Source organism: Vanacampus margaritifer, chromosome 5 (assembly GCF_051991255.1).
Source record: "Vanacampus margaritifer isolate UIUO_Vmar chromosome 5, RoL_Vmar_1.0, whole genome shotgun sequence".
NCBI classification, from domain to species: domain Eukaryota; kingdom Metazoa; phylum Chordata; class Actinopteri; order Syngnathiformes; family Syngnathidae; genus Vanacampus; species Vanacampus margaritifer.
Window position 1 is genome coordinate 24,047,770 of NC_135436.1, and position 18,944 is coordinate 24,066,713.

General features: G+C 38.7%; 1 protein-coding gene across 3 annotated transcripts in view; it reads right to left on the reverse strand.

The window, feature by feature from the left end:
• LOC144052392 (CD166 antigen homolog A-like) overlaps positions 1-18,944 on the reverse strand; it is a 53,282-nt gene that overhangs the window by 5,506 nt on the left and 28,832 nt on the right. For all 3 annotated transcript variants that reach the window (XM_077566409.1, XM_077566410.1, XM_077566408.1), the window contains 10 exons: positions 9,774-9,880; positions 9,308-9,524; positions 8,164-8,228; positions 7,726-7,813; positions 5,784-5,957; positions 4,343-4,467; positions 4,116-4,248; positions 3,733-3,845; positions 3,511-3,637; positions 2,165-2,286 (listed from right to left, as the gene is read on the reverse strand). In XM_077566409.1, coding sequence (XP_077422535.1) covers positions 2,165-2,286; positions 3,511-3,637; positions 3,733-3,845; positions 4,116-4,248; positions 4,343-4,467; positions 5,784-5,957; positions 7,726-7,813; positions 8,164-8,228; positions 9,308-9,524; positions 9,774-9,880 — 1,271 coding nt within the window. The remainder of the gene's footprint in view (positions 1-2,164; positions 2,287-3,510; positions 3,638-3,732; positions 3,846-4,115; positions 4,249-4,342; positions 4,468-5,783; positions 5,958-7,725; positions 7,814-8,163; positions 8,229-9,307; positions 9,525-9,773; positions 9,881-18,944) is intronic.

An 18,944-nucleotide genomic window follows, 5' to 3' on the forward strand; every position in this document is an offset into this window, starting at 1 on the left:
GGCGGTGATCGAGCCCGGGAGAAATTAAGCTTGTTTACGCTCTCCAACGGCACACCTGCCTCGATTTTCCAGGACTGGATATGTTCACAGGTGTGACAGCTGCAGGGTGAAACGCTAACAAAGTGCAATGCGCGCTCAACAGGAACAACTAGTGCGATCTGCAACCAAGCGAAGCGAGGGGCTGCTTGATGCATTTTAGAAAGTCAGGGCAAGGGCAGCTCGTTTCTTGACGCCTTCTCAATTCTGCTCATTTGTTGTCTTCAAGACGTTTTAGAGCTATTCTGACAAATGAAAATGTTGAAAATTTACAATAAAAAAAGAAAATAGCATCATTTTAGAAGAAATGATGTTTGAGATTAAAATAAAATATTACAAGAATAAAGTTGTGGTTTTGTGAAGTTTTGTAATTATAAGAGTAAAGTCGTGATTTTACAAGTAGAAAGTGAGATTAGCAACTTTCCCCAAACCCGCACATGAGGAAAAACTTACTACTTAAAACAACATCATTTTACAAGAAAAAAGTCATTTAAGTTATTTCAAAAACAATTTTATGAGAATATATAATTAGGAGAATAAAGTTTGTGGTTTTATGAATTTTTCATAATGAGAATAAAATTGGCTTTGTATGAACACAAAACACACAATTTGACGAGACAAAGAAAATGTTGTATTTTTTTAAAAAACAGACGAGAAACAGTTTTATGAGAAAAAAGTGGAATATTATGAGAATAAAGTTGTGGTTTTATGAATGTTTTGTAACTATCAGAATAAAGAAAACTTTACAGGAATTTTACAAGAAAAATTATTTATTATTGCTTGAAATCATTTAATTTATTAAAATAAAGTTGTATATTAATCAAAATAAAGTTGTAATTGTAGGATAAAAAGACATACTATATCATTAGGAAAACAACTTTCTACATAAAAATTTGATATGACTAAAATTAAGTTGTTTGTAATATGAGAATAAAATGAGAAATTAGAAGAATTTAAAATTGCCATTACTTTTGTGCAAATTTAAAGAAAAATGCTATATAGGGATGGATATATAGGTCTTTCTTTAAAATGATCTGTCATGGTATTTTGTATAAATGTTATGTACCAAAAGTACTTGTGGAGTCGTGGTATCGCTACTCGGTATCGACTACTCAAGAGTTGAGTACTCGTGTGATACCGTCCTTTTTTCTACCTACAAAAAGACCCAAACGAAAAAAAAATTATTACAGCAATATTACAACTTTCTGCTAATGACTTTTTGGCACTTTGTCCTAAAAACAAGTTTACTCTTCGCCTATATTGTTTTTAACTTTTACTACTTTTCAAAAACAACTTTGAATTTCCCGCCCTGTGTCTGCGGATGTAATGTCATGCGCGCATTGTGTACGTGAAGAAGGGAGTGTGCAATTTCATTTTTCGGCCACATGTGGCAGTAGCGAGTCGAAGAGATGAGAAGCTTTAAATATAATAATACACTTTTTTTTCTGGAAAAAGACTGTTTTTACAATGTTAATGACACAGAGTTGTTGTTTTTTAACAGCTTATGTTGCAGAGTTGTAGTGAAGGTTGATGTGGCGTACATATAAAAAGACGTCTTTTAAATAGACAGAAGGCGTTCAAAGCAAATTAACAATAACAACACTCTTGCGGCTGTCTAATGATGTGTTTTTACTCAAACATACGTTTGAGTTCTTAAAATAAATCAAGTGAAACACCAGATGTTTCTACTGCTGTGCAAAAAAAACAAAAACAAAGCAGAAACTATCAAGACCTGTCAAACTTTTATCGTTTATCCTCATTCTGGAAAACGTCACCGCAATCAGTTTGTTTCTTCATCGCCAGAGGTCATCAATTAGGGGAAAAGATGTAGCGATCTTTGCGTAACCTTGGAAACCATGACAATTTCCCATACACTCTCGCTAATTGGTTGGTTTAACAAGCCCAAAAAAGGTGGCATAGCCTTTTCGCAGTCGTGGTGACTGCTGCGTTGCTTCTTGGGGATAAAAACAACCCAGAAAAACATTCATGATTAGAACATCCCTTTTGCTATTGCTTATATATTTTCTTGTATAGTTTCTGGAGAAAAGGAATGAATACCATTTCCCTTGCCGCCGCTGCTGTGGCAGTATGCGCGCGTGTGCGTGTGCGTGTGTGCGTGTGTACATACCGAGGTGCCATTGATGCTCCAAGAAACAGATGGCTTTGGAGAGCCCTCGGCCTCACAAATCAAGACTTTATGTTGACCGTCTTCACTACGCTGTTTGGACAGCTGTTTGATCACTGGAGCGCCTGCAACGGGATGGGATGCTCTTGTTGTGATGCTTTTTTTTCCCATTTACACAAACACACACGCGTCCATTATCAAGTGCGGACCTCAATAGCAATAGCCAGAATGGTTCACTTTCTTTTTGCAAATCTTATTGAAACTGTTGTCCTGTCACTACGGGAGGCAATTCAGCCCCATTTTGCCCAAAAGAATGAAACAGCAGCGATAATAAACTTAGCAAAACCGACTAATTAGTCAAAAGGACATCATTTGCCTAATCCTGTTTTTTGTTTTTTTTGTAAAGAGCTGTCAGGGACTTTGTGAAGTCTCAGATGGTTGCCTGGCAACAGCTCCTGGACAGCTGGGCACGGAAATGCAGAGAAATCACAAAGGGTCATTTTTCACACTTCCATCTTTTTATATGCAAAAAAATAAGAGGGCATGCTAATTTGTGCTAATCGAGGGCAACGTTTCCTCGCCGATTTAATAAAATATGCATCTCTCGGGGCTAAGCCAAATTTATAGCCACTGAGGGGGCTGCTGGACATGCTGAGCTCAGCCTGACTGATCATATTTATTGATAACTGATCTAATTGTAAGTGGATGACTTGTAAATGTCCAAAGTGAGACTTCACCTACAAAAATAAAACAATCACACCCACAATTAAATGAACAAAAAAACTAAAGTGAAAGTTTAGTCATTAAACATAGCAAAACTTGAATGCGGTACAGACCATGAATATAACGTACTGTAAACCTGTTTACATTCGAGGTGCACATACCATTAAATACAATGCAATTGCGGTACAGTAGAGGTGCACAGTCCATGACATATGTGAAATATGTAAATTAGAGATGTAAGTTGTATATAAATACAAAAGCAAGGACTTAAGATGAGTGAAAAAACATGAAGGAATGAAGGTGGAACAAAACTATTCATACAAAAAATGTTTGGCTTCACAAAATATGCTTTGTGACATCCATGCGGAAAGGTCATTTGTGCTTTCTCTCGCACAACGTAAACATCATTCACGCTGCGTATCACGTTACATTGCAAGTACAAACTCAAAACCCATTAATGTAAATATAAGAGATTAGAAGTAGACTAATTGCAAGAGACCAGAAGCACATTAGCACAGACTATTAAACATAATCTATATATAGCAGATGAGCAGTGCACAGGCCATTATTGGAATTGGGCACTTAGATCTGTAGCGGAAGTGTGTGTGTTGTGATGAGGCCTTTACCTTCAACAACCAGGTCGAAAGATTCCTTCTTGCTCATTGCTCCCATCTTCACTTCACTCTCGTAGCGGCCAGAATCCGAGTACTTAAGCTTGTTAAACTTGGGCTCTTTGTCCAGCTTGACATTGTCCTGATTAGAGCAAAACAATATTTTTTTATTTCAAGAACAAACTCATTCTTTCAGGCAGAAAGTTGTTTTGCTCTCTCTCTTTTTTTTTTTTTTACCTTGGTCCAGGAGACCTTTGATTCCCCTGAAGAGTCGATCTGGAAAGACAGCTCCAAGGCCTCCCCAGCTCTCTTGACAACATTCCCAGTAGGGCTTAAATTGATGTCTAGGTCTAAGACAGACAAAGAGGTGAGAGGATGGAGAAACAACGGCTCACAGCTCTGACAAGCTCGGAGATATTTCTATTATTAACTACACTCCTCTTTGCTGCGCCGTGGCTTATTAGCGGAGAATGACAACAAAGTGAGGAGACCAAGAGATCTGAACGGTACGGGGCAAACACGCTCCACTCTTGACAGCAACACAAGAGAGCTCCAAAAAAGGAGAAAAATGACAGCTCTGATGGAACAATTTTTCAGAGAAACGCAGCGTGATGTCTTACAATTGACTGTGACGTTCTTGGAAGCCATCATGGCGGGGTTGTCAATTAGGGAGCATTGGTATTCACCGGTGATGTCACGTGAGACATGAGTGAGGATGTACGTATTCGCATTTCTCACAGGAATTACATCGCCCTGCAAACACACACACAATAGCCGCTGATTAGCATGGGATGCTCCGCTGATTAACGACGCCATAGGAGACTAGACTACAAACGCATCAGCGTACCTTCAGGTGGAAGTTGAAGCTGGTCGGGGCCGGGTTGCCGTCCGCCACGCACTTGAGGGTCACGTTGTCGCCTTCCACCAAAGGTTGTGGGGAAATCACCTGCAGGATGATGTTCTCCGTGGTGTCTGGAGGGAAGAGAGGAAACACTAAGCGGTTAAATGGTGGAACTGGTCTAGAAATGTACGGCATCGTAAGGAGTGGCGTAACTAATATTGTGGTAACTTTATTTAAAGTTGATGAAACGGAACAAAAAATGTCTTCACAATGACACACTATATAGAAGAGTGTTACATGTTTTTGGGCGTAAATATATATCCACATAAAAGTCTCTAATGGCTGGAATACATTGCACCGGGTCATCACAGGGATTTTACATGCAGTGACAACGAGGCGCTCTAAAGCAGTGACGCTAACCTGTAACACAGGTGCACATACTCGCTGTCAAGATGGACTTACAACAAAATATATAAAAAAAAAAACACCATCCTTGCTTTTCTGCCTCTCTCTGTGTGACACCCCCGCCAAACAACGAGGCACTCTTAAGCGCTTTGCGCCTTTTATTTGGTGAGAGCGAGAGAGACTGTTTTCCCAAAGTGTTATATGGTAGTCTCCCATTTCGTGACCGCATATGAATACTTTACAGTATGTTTTAATAAGTTTAAATGTGGTATAGTTAGAAGAAAATAGTAAGATACAAAAAAAAACCTTTGGCCTTTAAAATTTTATTTTCTAATGAATTTATTATTATTATTTTTTTAAATAATCGATTTTTTTTAAATAATTTTTTTATATCGATTATTCAATTCTTTAAACCCAGCCCTACTAAATATGGTGTTTATATCGCAGATTTCCACCCATGGAGGTCTGAAGTGTATCCCATTCTACAAAAGGGCTTTTCAGTGATAGTGTAAAAAGTCCGCACATGTTTTGTTCTTGGACAGAACTTTAATTATTAATTGAGAGTGCAGCTTTTAAGCAAAGAATAACATTGGGCTTTTTAAATTAATGATTCGCAACATTTGCAGGGTTCAAATAGACAAAGCAAATCATGCTTAATGGTAGCTGTTGGCCAAAAATTATTTAAAACATGAAGCATAATTCAAAGTTTGTGCAGTGTCTTTGACAAAGTGTTGGCCTCCCTTGTGTGAAAGTGCACCAGCTTATTTGGAGGCCACGCCGAGCAAGCAGCTTCAATATTTAATACTGCTTCTGCATTAATCTCATTTTCACCGCTCATCCTCGCAAGACTAAAGACCAAGAGTCTCGAGTTTTTTTTTCAGATAACCACAGATCTGGGTTGTAAAAAGAAAGAAAGAAAAAAAAATCTTTTCAGTCAAGCGAGGTAAACACAAGTCAGAATTATTATTTCATAGTCCGCGATGATGAAACTCAAAGAAACATTCCTATGATTTTTGCGTCGAAAAGTAGTTCGCCGACTCACACGTGATGGTGAAAGTGAGCGCAGACGAAGCCAGCTCCTCGCCCACATTGTGCTGAGCGCTGCATGAGAACTGGGCGTCGGTGTCCTCCTTCGTAGCCGAGTACTCCAGTGTGGACGAGGTGCTCGATAGGCCGCTCACGGGGTCCACTTGCACCGAGGCTCGGATGGAAACGCCTGCGCCGATAAACAAACAAGTTGTCAGACGTCCCCCCCCACAAGCAACACAGTAGCTCCGTCGCCAGGCACAAACTCAAATTCATTGCAATGTAAGCCCCTTGTGGAATTTCTGTTGACTCTTTCTCTTTCTCCACTACAAATAGACTTCACAAGGAACTCCGGACTAGGATGAAAAGATTCTAGGGCAGTCAGTTTTCCATGCGGCATTGAATGCATCAGTCAAGTCGTATAGTATACAAAAACAAACAACAATGAAGAATGAGGGTCTCCTGTATTTAATATTGAATACAATTCAACAAAATGACAGCAGCAAGATATCGGATCACTGCACTAATGTGGTGACTGATGAGTATAATACGGCATGCCCAGGCTAAGCTTAGTGTGTTTATTTTAGTCATTTCTCACCAGGTGTCCTCAAATAATAATCTTGCCAGCAAGATGAATTCTGGCGGTATTAGTGAGTTCACAAACTTGTACCGCTTCCGCTCATGCGTTTGCAGCCGGCCGTTTTTAGGTCGGACAAATCAGGCCTTGTTTAGGCAGGACGAAACCAATAAGTGCTGATGGCGGAGGGAAACAAACAAACCTAACAGACGAATGGATGCTGCAATTAATTGTTCTTGCAGAATTACTCCCCGTTTCCTTGTTGAATTTGAACAGCGAGAGGCGTTTTTCAGCATTTTTATCTGGTAAAGATGTTCATGCGCCTCTCACCCCCCCAAAATCAGACGGAAGACTAGATTATCATCCGCTACTTTAATTGGTCAAAACAAATGTGCAAAGATGCCGCATCGTCCAATCAGCTCGAAGTATTGTACAGCAAGTCCCGCCTTTCCCGAACGGGTCTGCCTAGTGAAGTACCAGACCGATAATGTGAAGAACGCCCTCAAGTGAATCACAATTATCAATCTGGCTGGCGAGGTTGCTCAAATAATACAATGACAGAAAAAGAATGAAAATATTGACCAATTAGTGATTAGAAATGGTTGCTGTCTCTCATATGGTGTCTGTTTGGCACCCTAAAACCAGGTACCAAAAGTCAAAAGGGGTACAGTATTAAGAAAATTGTGTAATAATCTAATTGATGTTTCTGCATTTGGCAATTTATTATTATATTATATTATTAGTATGGGATTTTTTTTAATGGGCTTTAGGTGAACTGATGAATACACACACACTCGCACGCATGCACGCACACACACACGCACATACACATACTCACCCACATACAAAAAAAAAAAAAAATATATATATATATATGTGTCTATATGTATATATATTTAAAAAAATAATAATAAAAAAAACATTTATTATTTTTTTTTAATTTATTTGTTTTTTTAAAAAAAGGAGAGCAATGATGATGTCAAATCGAATGAACAATACTGAGCTCTTAAAAAAAAAAAAAAATTGTGTAATAAAGTAACCCACATTGCTGACTATTGTGCAGCTAAAGTTAATCAATTCTCCATTCGCAATAGCCGTGCGATTTAATATATACGTTTTCACAAAAGACAGCCTTTATGCTCTTATTTGTTGTGAAAGCACTTTTGATTTTGAAATCCACGGCGATGAAGTATAGAGACAACATATCATCATGACACTTAATACTTTTTCAAATTAAATCCCGTATTTGTTGTTGGCAAGGATTTTTAAAGGCAAATGACCATAAAAGAACACAAATTAGAGAGAAAACTAAAACGTGTCTTTTTCTGACATTTATAATTAGACAGCAAACTAGTATGACTTTTGCAATAAAATAACAAACCTTTTCCGCCATCCGCCAAGGGTTTGTTGTTCTTCATCCATGTGATGTTGGCTGCCGGATTGGAGTCTTTTACGACACATGTAGCCAGCTGTAAAACAAAAATGACAAAAATCCTTCAAAAACACATGAAAAGTCATTGTTTAAATGGACCAAATATCAGTAAAACCAACCCCCCTCCTGCTTCTGATGGCTTGAGGATATTCTACGCAACAGACCATGAAATGCCCAAAGACTTCTCTGCGGTCCTATGGGCATTCTAATTGCAGCAGCGAGGGATGTACTTGTTACTAATTCATGAGCGGCACTTCAAAAGGACTCATTACTCTCGTAACATGGTCGCTTCTACGCCTCAGGAGAGGGGGTTTCCCTTGAAGTTTCGTAAAAAAAAAATATATCGGTATAAGTAACGTTTGTCTCACACACAAGAAAAAAACACACCTTTGTAAGTTTGCCGATCTCCAGCTCTTGTGCCTTGTCAGAAATCGCCACACCTGCAGGCGCCTCTGCAATACACACAATTATAAATATATTAATGATCTGAGTGGTATTAGAAAGTGCAGCAGCATGCAACTCCAGTATGGTTACAAACGGGCGGAATTTTTTCTTTAAATTCACAGTATATTTATATGAATTTTGGAAATATTCCAAATTGCAGGGTCAATTAATAAAAAGATGTCACACTCAAGCATAAATATTAACATTGTTTTTTCATTAGCAGACGTCCATTCAAACTAGACTGCTCTCCTTGCCCACATGCAAGAACAATTTGCAAGGACAATAAAATAAATCAGTTACCCCTTTTTTTCATTTAATTTGTACCTGAAGATGGCTTTAAACTCGGATGTTGGCTTCCGACACAAAGCAAAAAATAAAAATAAATAAAATCGACTAATCAAAAGCCCATAACTCAAAACCCTAAGTTCTTAAGTAGAAGCACTCAAAAGTCAAATCGAGTGATCAATTATTCAATCTAGTTTCCCATTGAGTAATCAGCTATAATTGCTTTTATGTTATTCAACGACAAAACTGTGTCAATATTTGACCACTTGGGAGACATTACAATATGCTCTAACTAACGTTGGTAAGCTATATAAAATTAGCCAACATCGATACCTTATGTTGGCGTAGACGTGCTCCACTTTGCACTTTATCATAGGGGTGCACCGATCACAATTTTCTGGCCGATCACCGATTCCCCAAAACTAAGGAAATCGGGGCCAATGAATCGGCAGGCCGATCAATCGGTGCACCCCTGATTTATTGTCTTCTTTAAGGTGTGAAACGATCCAAAACTTTGGACATTCTCTGTTTATTACACATTCATTTTTCTTGGCTTGCTGCCATCACGTCCATTTTTTTTCCTCGCAAAGTGGTACGAGAAGTCTGCAGTAACATTAGTAATTTGGAAAAACGGACACAGCTTGAGGGCAAAGATGTTGCTTCGACTTTTGTTCTGTAATCAAATTATTCCAGTTAATGGACTGCTCGTTTCAGCTGTAATTTAAGTTCACTATTAAAAACCGAGCTTCATTTTTTTTTTTAAATTCCCCCAAAGTCCCGAGCAATTCTACACTCCACTCACTGTAGACGACCACGTTGACCGGGTACTCCTGGATGTCTGTGCCAACCACAATCATGCAGGTGAAAGTGCGCTGGTCGCTCAGCTTGGTGTCAGACAGCAGGAGACTGGAGTTGGCGGCCATGTTGATGCGACCCTTGTAGTCATCAGTGGCGCTAATGGAGACGCTTTCGGTTTTCTGTCTGACCAGCAGGTCTCCCGAACGTCCATCCCCTTTGTCCTGGAGAGGATTTTTTGCAAAAAGACACATAAGGAATAAACACAAAGACACACACACACACACACACACACACACACACACACACACACACACACACACACACACACACACTGAGGAACAGACGCACGCTCCGGCGCACAGCAAATGCACTCAGACTGGGCGTGGCTCAGACATGATAAATGGGTGTCAGAAGCTTGGTGTCAGATGGACTTCACCGTTTTGAATCCATTGACCTCCGCGCTGACTTACATATTTCCACTTTGTGAGTAGAGCATCTTCCGCCTTCACGGCTCCTTTGTTGCATGGAATCTCCAGCGTTTCGCCGTACAGTCCTACCACCGTCTCCAGGCCGCTCACTGTGAAGACACCACAGCAAGGGGCATGTTTTTTATTTTTTAAATTATGAATACATAATTATTCTGAATTAACAATGAGCATTCAAATAAACAAACAAATAAATATATATATATATACAGTATATTCATCCATACATCTATCCATCCCTTTCTCTACATAATTAATAATCAATATCATACTACTTTGTTTAGTGTTTGACTTAAGTGTATAGCTCTAATAATTAAACCACTCCCACAGATAAACAAACAAAAAAAATGTTGACCTAAATTTCGGTCACAACATTGCCATGGAGACAAAGTGCTAGTAAGGAGGGCGAGAGGAGGGGCCGTCGACACGATGCGATGAGGGTTAAGAGGTAGGAGGCTGTACGGAAGGAGAGGCTACCATGGCCCGACTAATAATGAGCTGTTATTCTATTTAACTTCTTGATGTGTACCAAGTGCGAGGACTATCGGAGCTGGGGGTGTGCGCACGAGTGGCTTTCAGCAGTTGACAGGCAGCAATTGACAGCTAAAGCTTGAATATGAAACAGCTCATCAGCACTTAAGTCAAATCTAAGAGGACAGTGTAGTTCCCAAACGCGTTCTACGAGAAGAGTAATGTCCTTGCACTAAGAGGGAGCTAAAGCCACATTAAAGAGTGTCTGTTATTCATCACGTCGCATTGTAGTCAAGTCAAAAAGAAACAGAAACTCTTTATTCTTCTGCTTCCTGTGTTGTAAGCCAGCAGATTTGAAAGAGATAAGCGGAGCTGCTTCAATTTGCGTCACAATTTACTTGGCATTTTGAGACTTGTTTGAATGGATGAAATCATTATGGTGGCAGGTTGTGTGCAAGGAGGCCAGAGCAACAACCTTGCTGGCGTATTTGTTTGCAAAGAGGACATGTATTTAAAAGGTTGCGTCCTTCACTTAATTTGATTAATTAGACAGTCAATTCAACCCAATTAACTCTTTTTACTCCTCTTTATAAATATAAAAAAAATATGTGGAGTGTAAAAGTCTAAAGCTATGTGGAAAAAGTCAAATGATACAAATAATTTTGCAATGTTGCAAGAAATATGGAGGACTGAAACAATTACATTTAAACAGACAATACTACTGCGGATGAAAGCAGAACTGCATGTAGAAATAAATTGGCACTGTGGTGGCAAGCCAAGAGGAAACAGTCGATGAAAAACAAACAATGCCCAAAGTTTGGACCACTTCACACACACACACACAAAAAGAAGATATAGTGAAAGTGTCTATGATTGTCAACGCAAGCTGTGTAATGTTATCTCATTTAATATAACCAACCACCCGCTAGCTAGAACAGTATAATCTTTTTTTTTTTATATATATATATATTAGATTACTCAATTAAGTTAAATGAAACGATGGGATTGTGAGTAGAACAAATGATTATAAAAAATATTTGTAAACTGCAGTATGCAGGTATATAACAAATGTCACAACGGAATGTTATGAGAAAAAGGTTGTGGTTTTTTTTGTGTTGGGGGGGTAGTATTGTTAGAAGAACATTTTTTTTTTTACATTATGAGAATAAGAACTGCGATTGGCTGGCAACCAGTTCAGGGTGTACTATTGCCCGAAGCCAGCTGGGATGGGCTCCAGCACCCCGCGTAACCCTTGTGAGGAATAAGCGGTTCTAAAAATGGATGGATGGATGAAATAATGAAGTCAAATAAAAAATTGAAGTAATTATTAGCAGAAACACGACAAATGTGAATATTTTGCAGGGATTAATATTAGTGGAAGAAAATCCGAATATTACAAGAATAAAGTCACATATCTTTGGAGAAAAATGTGTCAAGTTATGAGAATAAAGTTGAAATAAAAGTAGTATGTTATTTTCTAGGGATGGGCGAGTATTGACATCAGGTATAGGTATCGGGACGATGCCCTGCCTTTTTTCAATGTATCAATACTGGCGCTCTTGTGGCTATTTTACGGTCAGGATCTGGGAACTCATAATAATAAGAATAGGAAATTTCCAATAATTTGATGTAATTTTAAAGGGAAGTCAACCTTAAGATTTTCTTTACAATAATGAGTTCTTTGCAGCCCCACTATTCTAAACACATTATTCTGATTAATATTGCATTTGTGTAATATGTGTTAAGCGGTGGCAAAATGGCCGCCCTCTAAGAAAAACGGGTGAATAATAGCTTTTCTTTAAAATTACCTGTCATTGTTTTTTGGGTGGAGAAATTTATGTGTCAGAAGTACTAGTGGTATCGGTGACTAAAGAGTTGAGTGCTCATACAGTTTTCTCATATAATTACATTATTAATGCAATTTTGTAAGATGCATTTGTAAAGTGGAAATTTTATTCTCATATTTTGATTATCATCATAAACACTTTATTGTAGTTTTAGTTTTAGTTAAACTCTTCATAGAACAAATCGTTATATTCGACGGACATCTAATATTTCTGAAAGTGTTGCCGGCCTTTTGAAGTGTGATATCTGTGCTTGTTAGAGCACCTTAAACAATATTAGGAATATATTTAATGCATGCACAAAAACCTTCCAGCAGGAGTTACAATACCTGCATTTAAAATGAGGCTTGGTGGCATTTAAGCACATGGACCAAACAAATCCATTCACAATTTAATACACCGAAACGCTGCGTGGTGTCGGGTTGATTATAGGTCTGCAGCTATTCAGGCATGAGAGAAAAAACAACAAAGGAAGCAAAACCTTCCCGAGTTCACATTTGAACAATGAGGAAGCAAAGCGAGCAGACCCTGCTTCAGAACAAAGCAAACAAGGCACTAAACTCAAAAGCGGTGTGTGAGAAGAAGGAGCTGATTGGCTTCGGGAGCGGAGTGGAGGGGCGGGGCCAACCATCCTGATAAGCTGCAGGTGTGCAGACAAAAAGGTGGGGAAAGCAAACAAAAGACAGGAAAGTAAGATATGCGGGGTGAAAAAAATGATTAAATAAATAGGGACAAAGTGACTCAGGGAAGGTGCGACAACATTTTACCTTAAGTTTCGCAGAGTGAAGCTTTATGTGTGTGAGTGCATGAGGCTGCCGCTAGACGACACTTTTATTTTTTTTGTTTTGTGTTGATGCAAAAGCAAGGAAACTGTCTCATGCTTCAAGGGGCTTTTCGAGTCAAAAGGGACATCCTACGCATAGGGATGCTATGCTGCTACATTTTGAAATAGTTGTGCGTGATCTGGATTGGGGAACTGCTTTATACAATTTTTCCAAGGTCAAATTCAAGAAAACAATGGCAGCATACATTATCAAGTAAAATTTGAGTTTAAAAGAAAATACTTTTATGACGAAACAATGCAGACTGGGGCAGAACAAAATAGGTTTGGAAGATCCCTGGAACATAAACATGAACCACATAACATTGTGGAGCGACCACAATTCAACAGTCAATGCTTATCTGTAAACATAGCCATTTAAAAATATATATCTTTGATTACAGTAATATCTGGACTATTAGGCGCACCTGACTATAAGCCGCGCTAGTAAAATTTGGGGACTACTCGAGTTTGTTACACATATAAGCCGCACCGGAATCCCGCTACTTTCTTTTCCATAATGAGGGCATAAATGGTCTCTCTCTCATTCTGTCTTAAAAGTGTCCTCTTGTTTATGTTAAGCAAATTTAAAACATCATAAATCATGCTGTTTCTACTAAGTACGGACAAATGTTTTTGTTACTGTAAACGTATAGGATCGTATGCCGAGAAACATTTCTTGGAAGTAGTAATATGGCGGCCTCGCGGCTTCAAAAGTCTTGGTCTTTTCCCCTATCCAGTAATATATACAGATCAGTAGTTCTGGAATGGAACTCCATTGTATACTGAGGACCACCTGTAATCGATTGGTTCATTTTCCCCATACTCAGCCATCTTGCAACATTTAAATAGTTGCACCTGACACACCATATAAAAGACCCTTAGCATTTCCAATTTAAAATGGCTCCTTTTTTTTGGGAGTATTCAAATAAAGCCGTGTTCAGCCACTCTGAGATAGTTTTGAAAGTGAATTTAAGAAACAGGTCTTTATCGGCGCAGATTGCATTGTTACACAATGACAACTAATCGCACGTTGGAGACGACGGCAGAGCCGCCGGCACCGTCAGAGATAAGGTAATCATTCTCAACAAAAGTAGGTGATCTGTGTGACTTCACTTTGACGAACGCATACACATGCATGGGCAGCTGTCTCAAAGGCAATAACCCACGTTTAAATCAAACCGCATTCCTTTGTGTGTCATCAAGTTTAATTTATTAAACACTTTAGCCCTTTGAACTCGGATGGGAATTTTCGGCTCTGGTGGGAATGTTCCAAGTGGACACTGAGATGGCGGCAAGGGGTAAATCAAGGAGTCGACAGGTGAGCGATAGTGACAGGGGGGCGGCGCCACAGGAGATGCTTTCATGTTCCTGATTAAGGCGCCTCCGTAACAGGCGGAAGACGGGGTGGGGTGACAACTAGGCTATAAGCTCACCCAGGGAAATCAGCCGTCTCTCCACACACACTCGTCGCTGTATCCCTCCATAGCCACCCTAAGCCCCCCTTGATCTCTACTTGTGCGAGCGCACGTCATTCAGTAGCACAAGAAAGAGCGGGTCCAAACTTATTAAGTACTGAAAATGAGGGTTGCGCATTGAATGGAGGTCCCATGGCGCATGTCCACAAAGACAGGATGGCAAATAGCCTCGTTCCAGCAGCGGAACAGTGGTGAGGGGGCAGAAAGGACCACTTCAGTTGGATCGATACCACTTCGGAAAAGGCTTGCAGTGTCTAATGAACGCTGCTCTGATAAGGAGCCTTCAGTAATGCACTGCTTTTTTAGAAATCTTTTAGTAAATAAACTCACTGGCCAAGACAGTGCAAATCTTATAAGATTAAATACAAAACGGATGGCCTGGGTGTAGTTTGTAGTGGTGCAGTCACTCAAATCTAGATATGGGCAACATAAATGATAACCAATAATTATTTACATTGATTTTTGAGTAACCTTTAAACACATGAGGCGAAATGGGTTCCACTAATTGTCTACAACCACCAGAGGCATTGTTGATTCAGTCTTATATTCTTGCTGTCATATGTGTTTCATATATTCTTTTCTCAAATCCATATGAACTCAATCACTCCCAGCCATTTTCACTGAAGCAACCCCCTTCGCTCCTGACTGTTTTACTGTATTTTGACTGATGTACAAGGCTCACAGAATATTGTGTTCTATTGCTATAAAAACATGGAACCTACCAAAAGAAAGATTAGAGTCTCTTCTTTCATCAGGAAAAAAGGAGATTTCTATCTGTTTCCATTTTGCAGCAATTAGTATTCGAATATAGTAAGTTTCATCATTATTTACAAATATGTTGAAAACCCTGGGGAAAAGAGCTTTTTTGCAACATGGCCCTGGTTGATCTCTTATACTCTGCTGCCACCTGCCGGCCGTTTTTGTAATAACTACCATTGCTTCAAGCTTTCTCTTCAGCCCAGAGGCTGCATCAAAGAATTCTGTATGCTTTAACATTAAAAAAACAAAACAAAAACGTATAAATACATTTTTGGGATGATGGAAATATTTAAAATCGAACATATTTATATGTTTTTGGGAGCAAATGAGTTAACTCTTTGACTGCCAGACGTTTTCAGAAAAGGGATGCCGTGGGTGCCAGCCGATTTTAAGCATTTTGACTGATCTTTCAAGGTCCATAGAAAATTATGTGTTTGGACTATGGAAACACACATACTACCAAATGAAAGATTGGACTCTCATCTTTCATCAGAAAAAAAAGTTTGTTTCTACCTTATTCCGTTTTTCAGTAATCAACAATAGAAAATGGTTAGTTTCACCTCTGTTTTGAAACAAACGTCTTTTAACGTCTTTGGCACTCCTCCATAGGATTTTACTAAACGTTATTTAACGTTTTTGGCAGTCAAAGAGTTAATGGTCAGTTCCCAGGTGGTCTGTTACTTTTACAAATTATTAACCAATCTTAAGCAGCAATTTTTATAGTATTACTCATGGCTATTATACCTTTAAAATACAGTTTGGGAAGATGTCATAAACCCAGTCTATAATAGCTTTTATTAAATTAAAGTCTTTTCTCTTTTGGAGGCTCAGCTCGAGGGCAGATTTTGATGGGTACTGCTGTCTTAAAGCAAACGTAATTAGTTTTTTAGTAAATAAAATATGTGATTGAACGTTACACTTTACAGGGAGGAGTTGTGCGGATGTTGGTGCACAACAGTAAATGATAGCAATAAAGGTATAACACCAACTTTAACGATGCAGTCTTTGGTAACTCAAGCAAGATGCCTTTAAAAAAAAATCCTTAAAAAGTAGTGGTTTGTAAGATACAGGGATTCTGCCTCAACAGTGATTTTCCCCATAGTACCCCAATTTTTCGAACATACAGTGCTGAAAACCCAAAATGCATTCTCCTTTTTATGTGTCGCTGTTCTGTGTAAACCTAATGGACCTAATGATTTTCTAGCTTCTGAGTTTGTGTCCGAGCCATAACATAGGTAGAACAGCGACAGTGTGAAAGGGAATTTTGCCACTCTACTGTGTTGAAAGCACACAGTGATGGCAATATCCTGCTTCAGTGGATATCCATGTGAAAGAGGTTGTAGTTAATCTGCAGCGTCTCACTATAAAACTGTTTCCCCCCCTTTTTATAGTTTTCTTTATAGAGGAGTGGGACATGGGTCACAGAACTTTTGCTACTCTTGTTTATATTGCACAAATGTTTTTTTTCACCTAACACAGTACTTAATTACGAAGTGAGTAAGGCCCAAAAAAATTTAATGGCAAAAAAAAATTTAAATGACAAAATTCCGGCAGGTGTGAAACACTCAGTGCTGTTGTTTGACCTTGATGATGTGCTCTGCTTAGTGCTACTTTATTTATGATAGTAAGGCAGAATTTTTGCCTGCTGCTTTGGATCGTATTAGATTATACAGGTGTGCCTAGTGTTTATCTGAGTCGAATGAGATGAGCATTTCATAATTCATCTGTTGTCATGCAAAGAGCTGTAGTCCCACAGGAAGATGTGGCATGATTTGGGAAAATGGTGCCATCAGGGTCCCCCCTAAGCATCCCTGTGGCTGTCATTTAATGAGCTCCCTCCACTGGTGCACACAGACTGTGTTATTGACTGTGTGTGTGTATTATATTGAGTTTGTACTTTGGTGAAGCGATTTCGACAAACAGCTACATCCTGACTAGCGGACGGGCTGCAATCACGTCGTAGAAGCATTACGCTTCTTTCATGATGTTCCATGAAATGGGCTGGAATGTCAAATTCGTGCTGCTCTATAATTTTGCTTTTTCAAACCCTCCGTAATTACCCATCACTGTCATCACAGCATCACACTAATGGTATCCAATTCTGTAAAAAAAAAATAAAATAAAATAAAAAAAAAAGCACACAGAAAAAATAATGTCCAAGGCGAGCATTTGCAAGCTTTCATTATGGCTGCACAGCATACAGTTAGTTTTCTGATACTTTAAAGGACAGGTGGAAATAATATATAGCCAAAACTTTACCCCAGGTTCACACAACTAACTTTCCTTTAAAGCAGCCTTCGGGTTGGGACAGGGTCACTTTTTATTGGTGTGCCAGTGAAGAGTAAAAGGCTGTAAAGGCTGTTTTATTGATTGTCAAGCAGGCACACATTTTCTTGGCGAAGGTCTTTTTGATTCATGTTTGCCCTGCTAAATTAAGTCTGTTGTGTTCTTTATCAGTAGTTTATACGTACATGTCGATGTTATAGCAATTCATTGTATATTTATTTAGCACTTAAGCTGCAAAAGTTTGGTAAAACCTGCTTTAAAGAATGAAGTTTTAATTTGACCTTTAACTAAAAACCACACAGTTAGGATGTAATGATACCACGTTCTCATGCTAAGTAGATGTACAAGTACTTAAGTAATTGCCGATACAAAGTAAGTACATCTAATGCCAACATCGAGCCAACAAGTTAAACTGGAACAAAAATAGTGGGTCCACACACAAATGCAAAAAGACAACTAATATTTCGCGTACAACATACACAGCATATGCACACATACAGCATGTGTTTACATAGGATGTTTAAATTAAATATACGGTACAGCTTGTGTTTGTCATTATATATATTTTCTTTCTATAGAAAAACTACAGTAAAACTACAGTACCTGCTGCATTACTGTATTCTCTTGAGGTTCTCAAAAATAAATCTCTTGTGAAAAATTCATAATTTTTTTTAAAAAATAAAAAAATAAAAATCATAGGTTTGATATTAAATATCCTGGTTGGAAAATGCTCATTGAGAAATTCATAATTAAGTTCACAAATAGTAAAAAGACAATGAAATTAAAAAGAAAGAGAAATTCATACAATTTCATCTAAAAAATAAGTGTAATTGAGAATAGTTAGGAACCGGAATTATCCAAATTAAAACAACCCTACCTCTAATTCTGTGCTAACACTAGCACACTTACTAACTGCTAACATTACTGTAGCTGCACATGAAAGTGAGCCGACGTTTAACCACAAATGGTTGCTATCCAATGCAGAGCACAAATCTCCCAAAGTTTTTCTTTATGTATTTTTCTTACAAAAAAAGCAAAGCTGGGTGTCTTTAGCTTCTACCCAGACCTTTGCTAAGCATTTAAAATTCAATAATAAAAAAAAAAGTCTTCCTTTCTTAATTTTACATGATCTAATGTTGGTTAATAGCATTAAATGACCATTCTGCAAAATGTACCTAATTCGCAATTAATCAATCTAATTTCTCATATCTGATGGGTTGTTTCTGTTATCAAGAGCAACGTACTGGCCGAGAAAGACACACTCTTGCTAAATGCACTGAAGAGGCTTGTGTGCTGGGAAGTAACCAGGTGGCAAATCATGAGAAATGGATTGTACAGTGTAACGTTTCCAGGCCGTTTTTCCAGCTGCACCATCTGTTTTAGGGCAGAGTGACCCGGCCTCCTAAAGATGTTGCCCTGCATCTCCGTGACCTTCGGAAGGGTCCTTTTAGAGGGATTCATGTGAAAAAAAGCTGCGTTTGTGTGCCATGAGATGAGA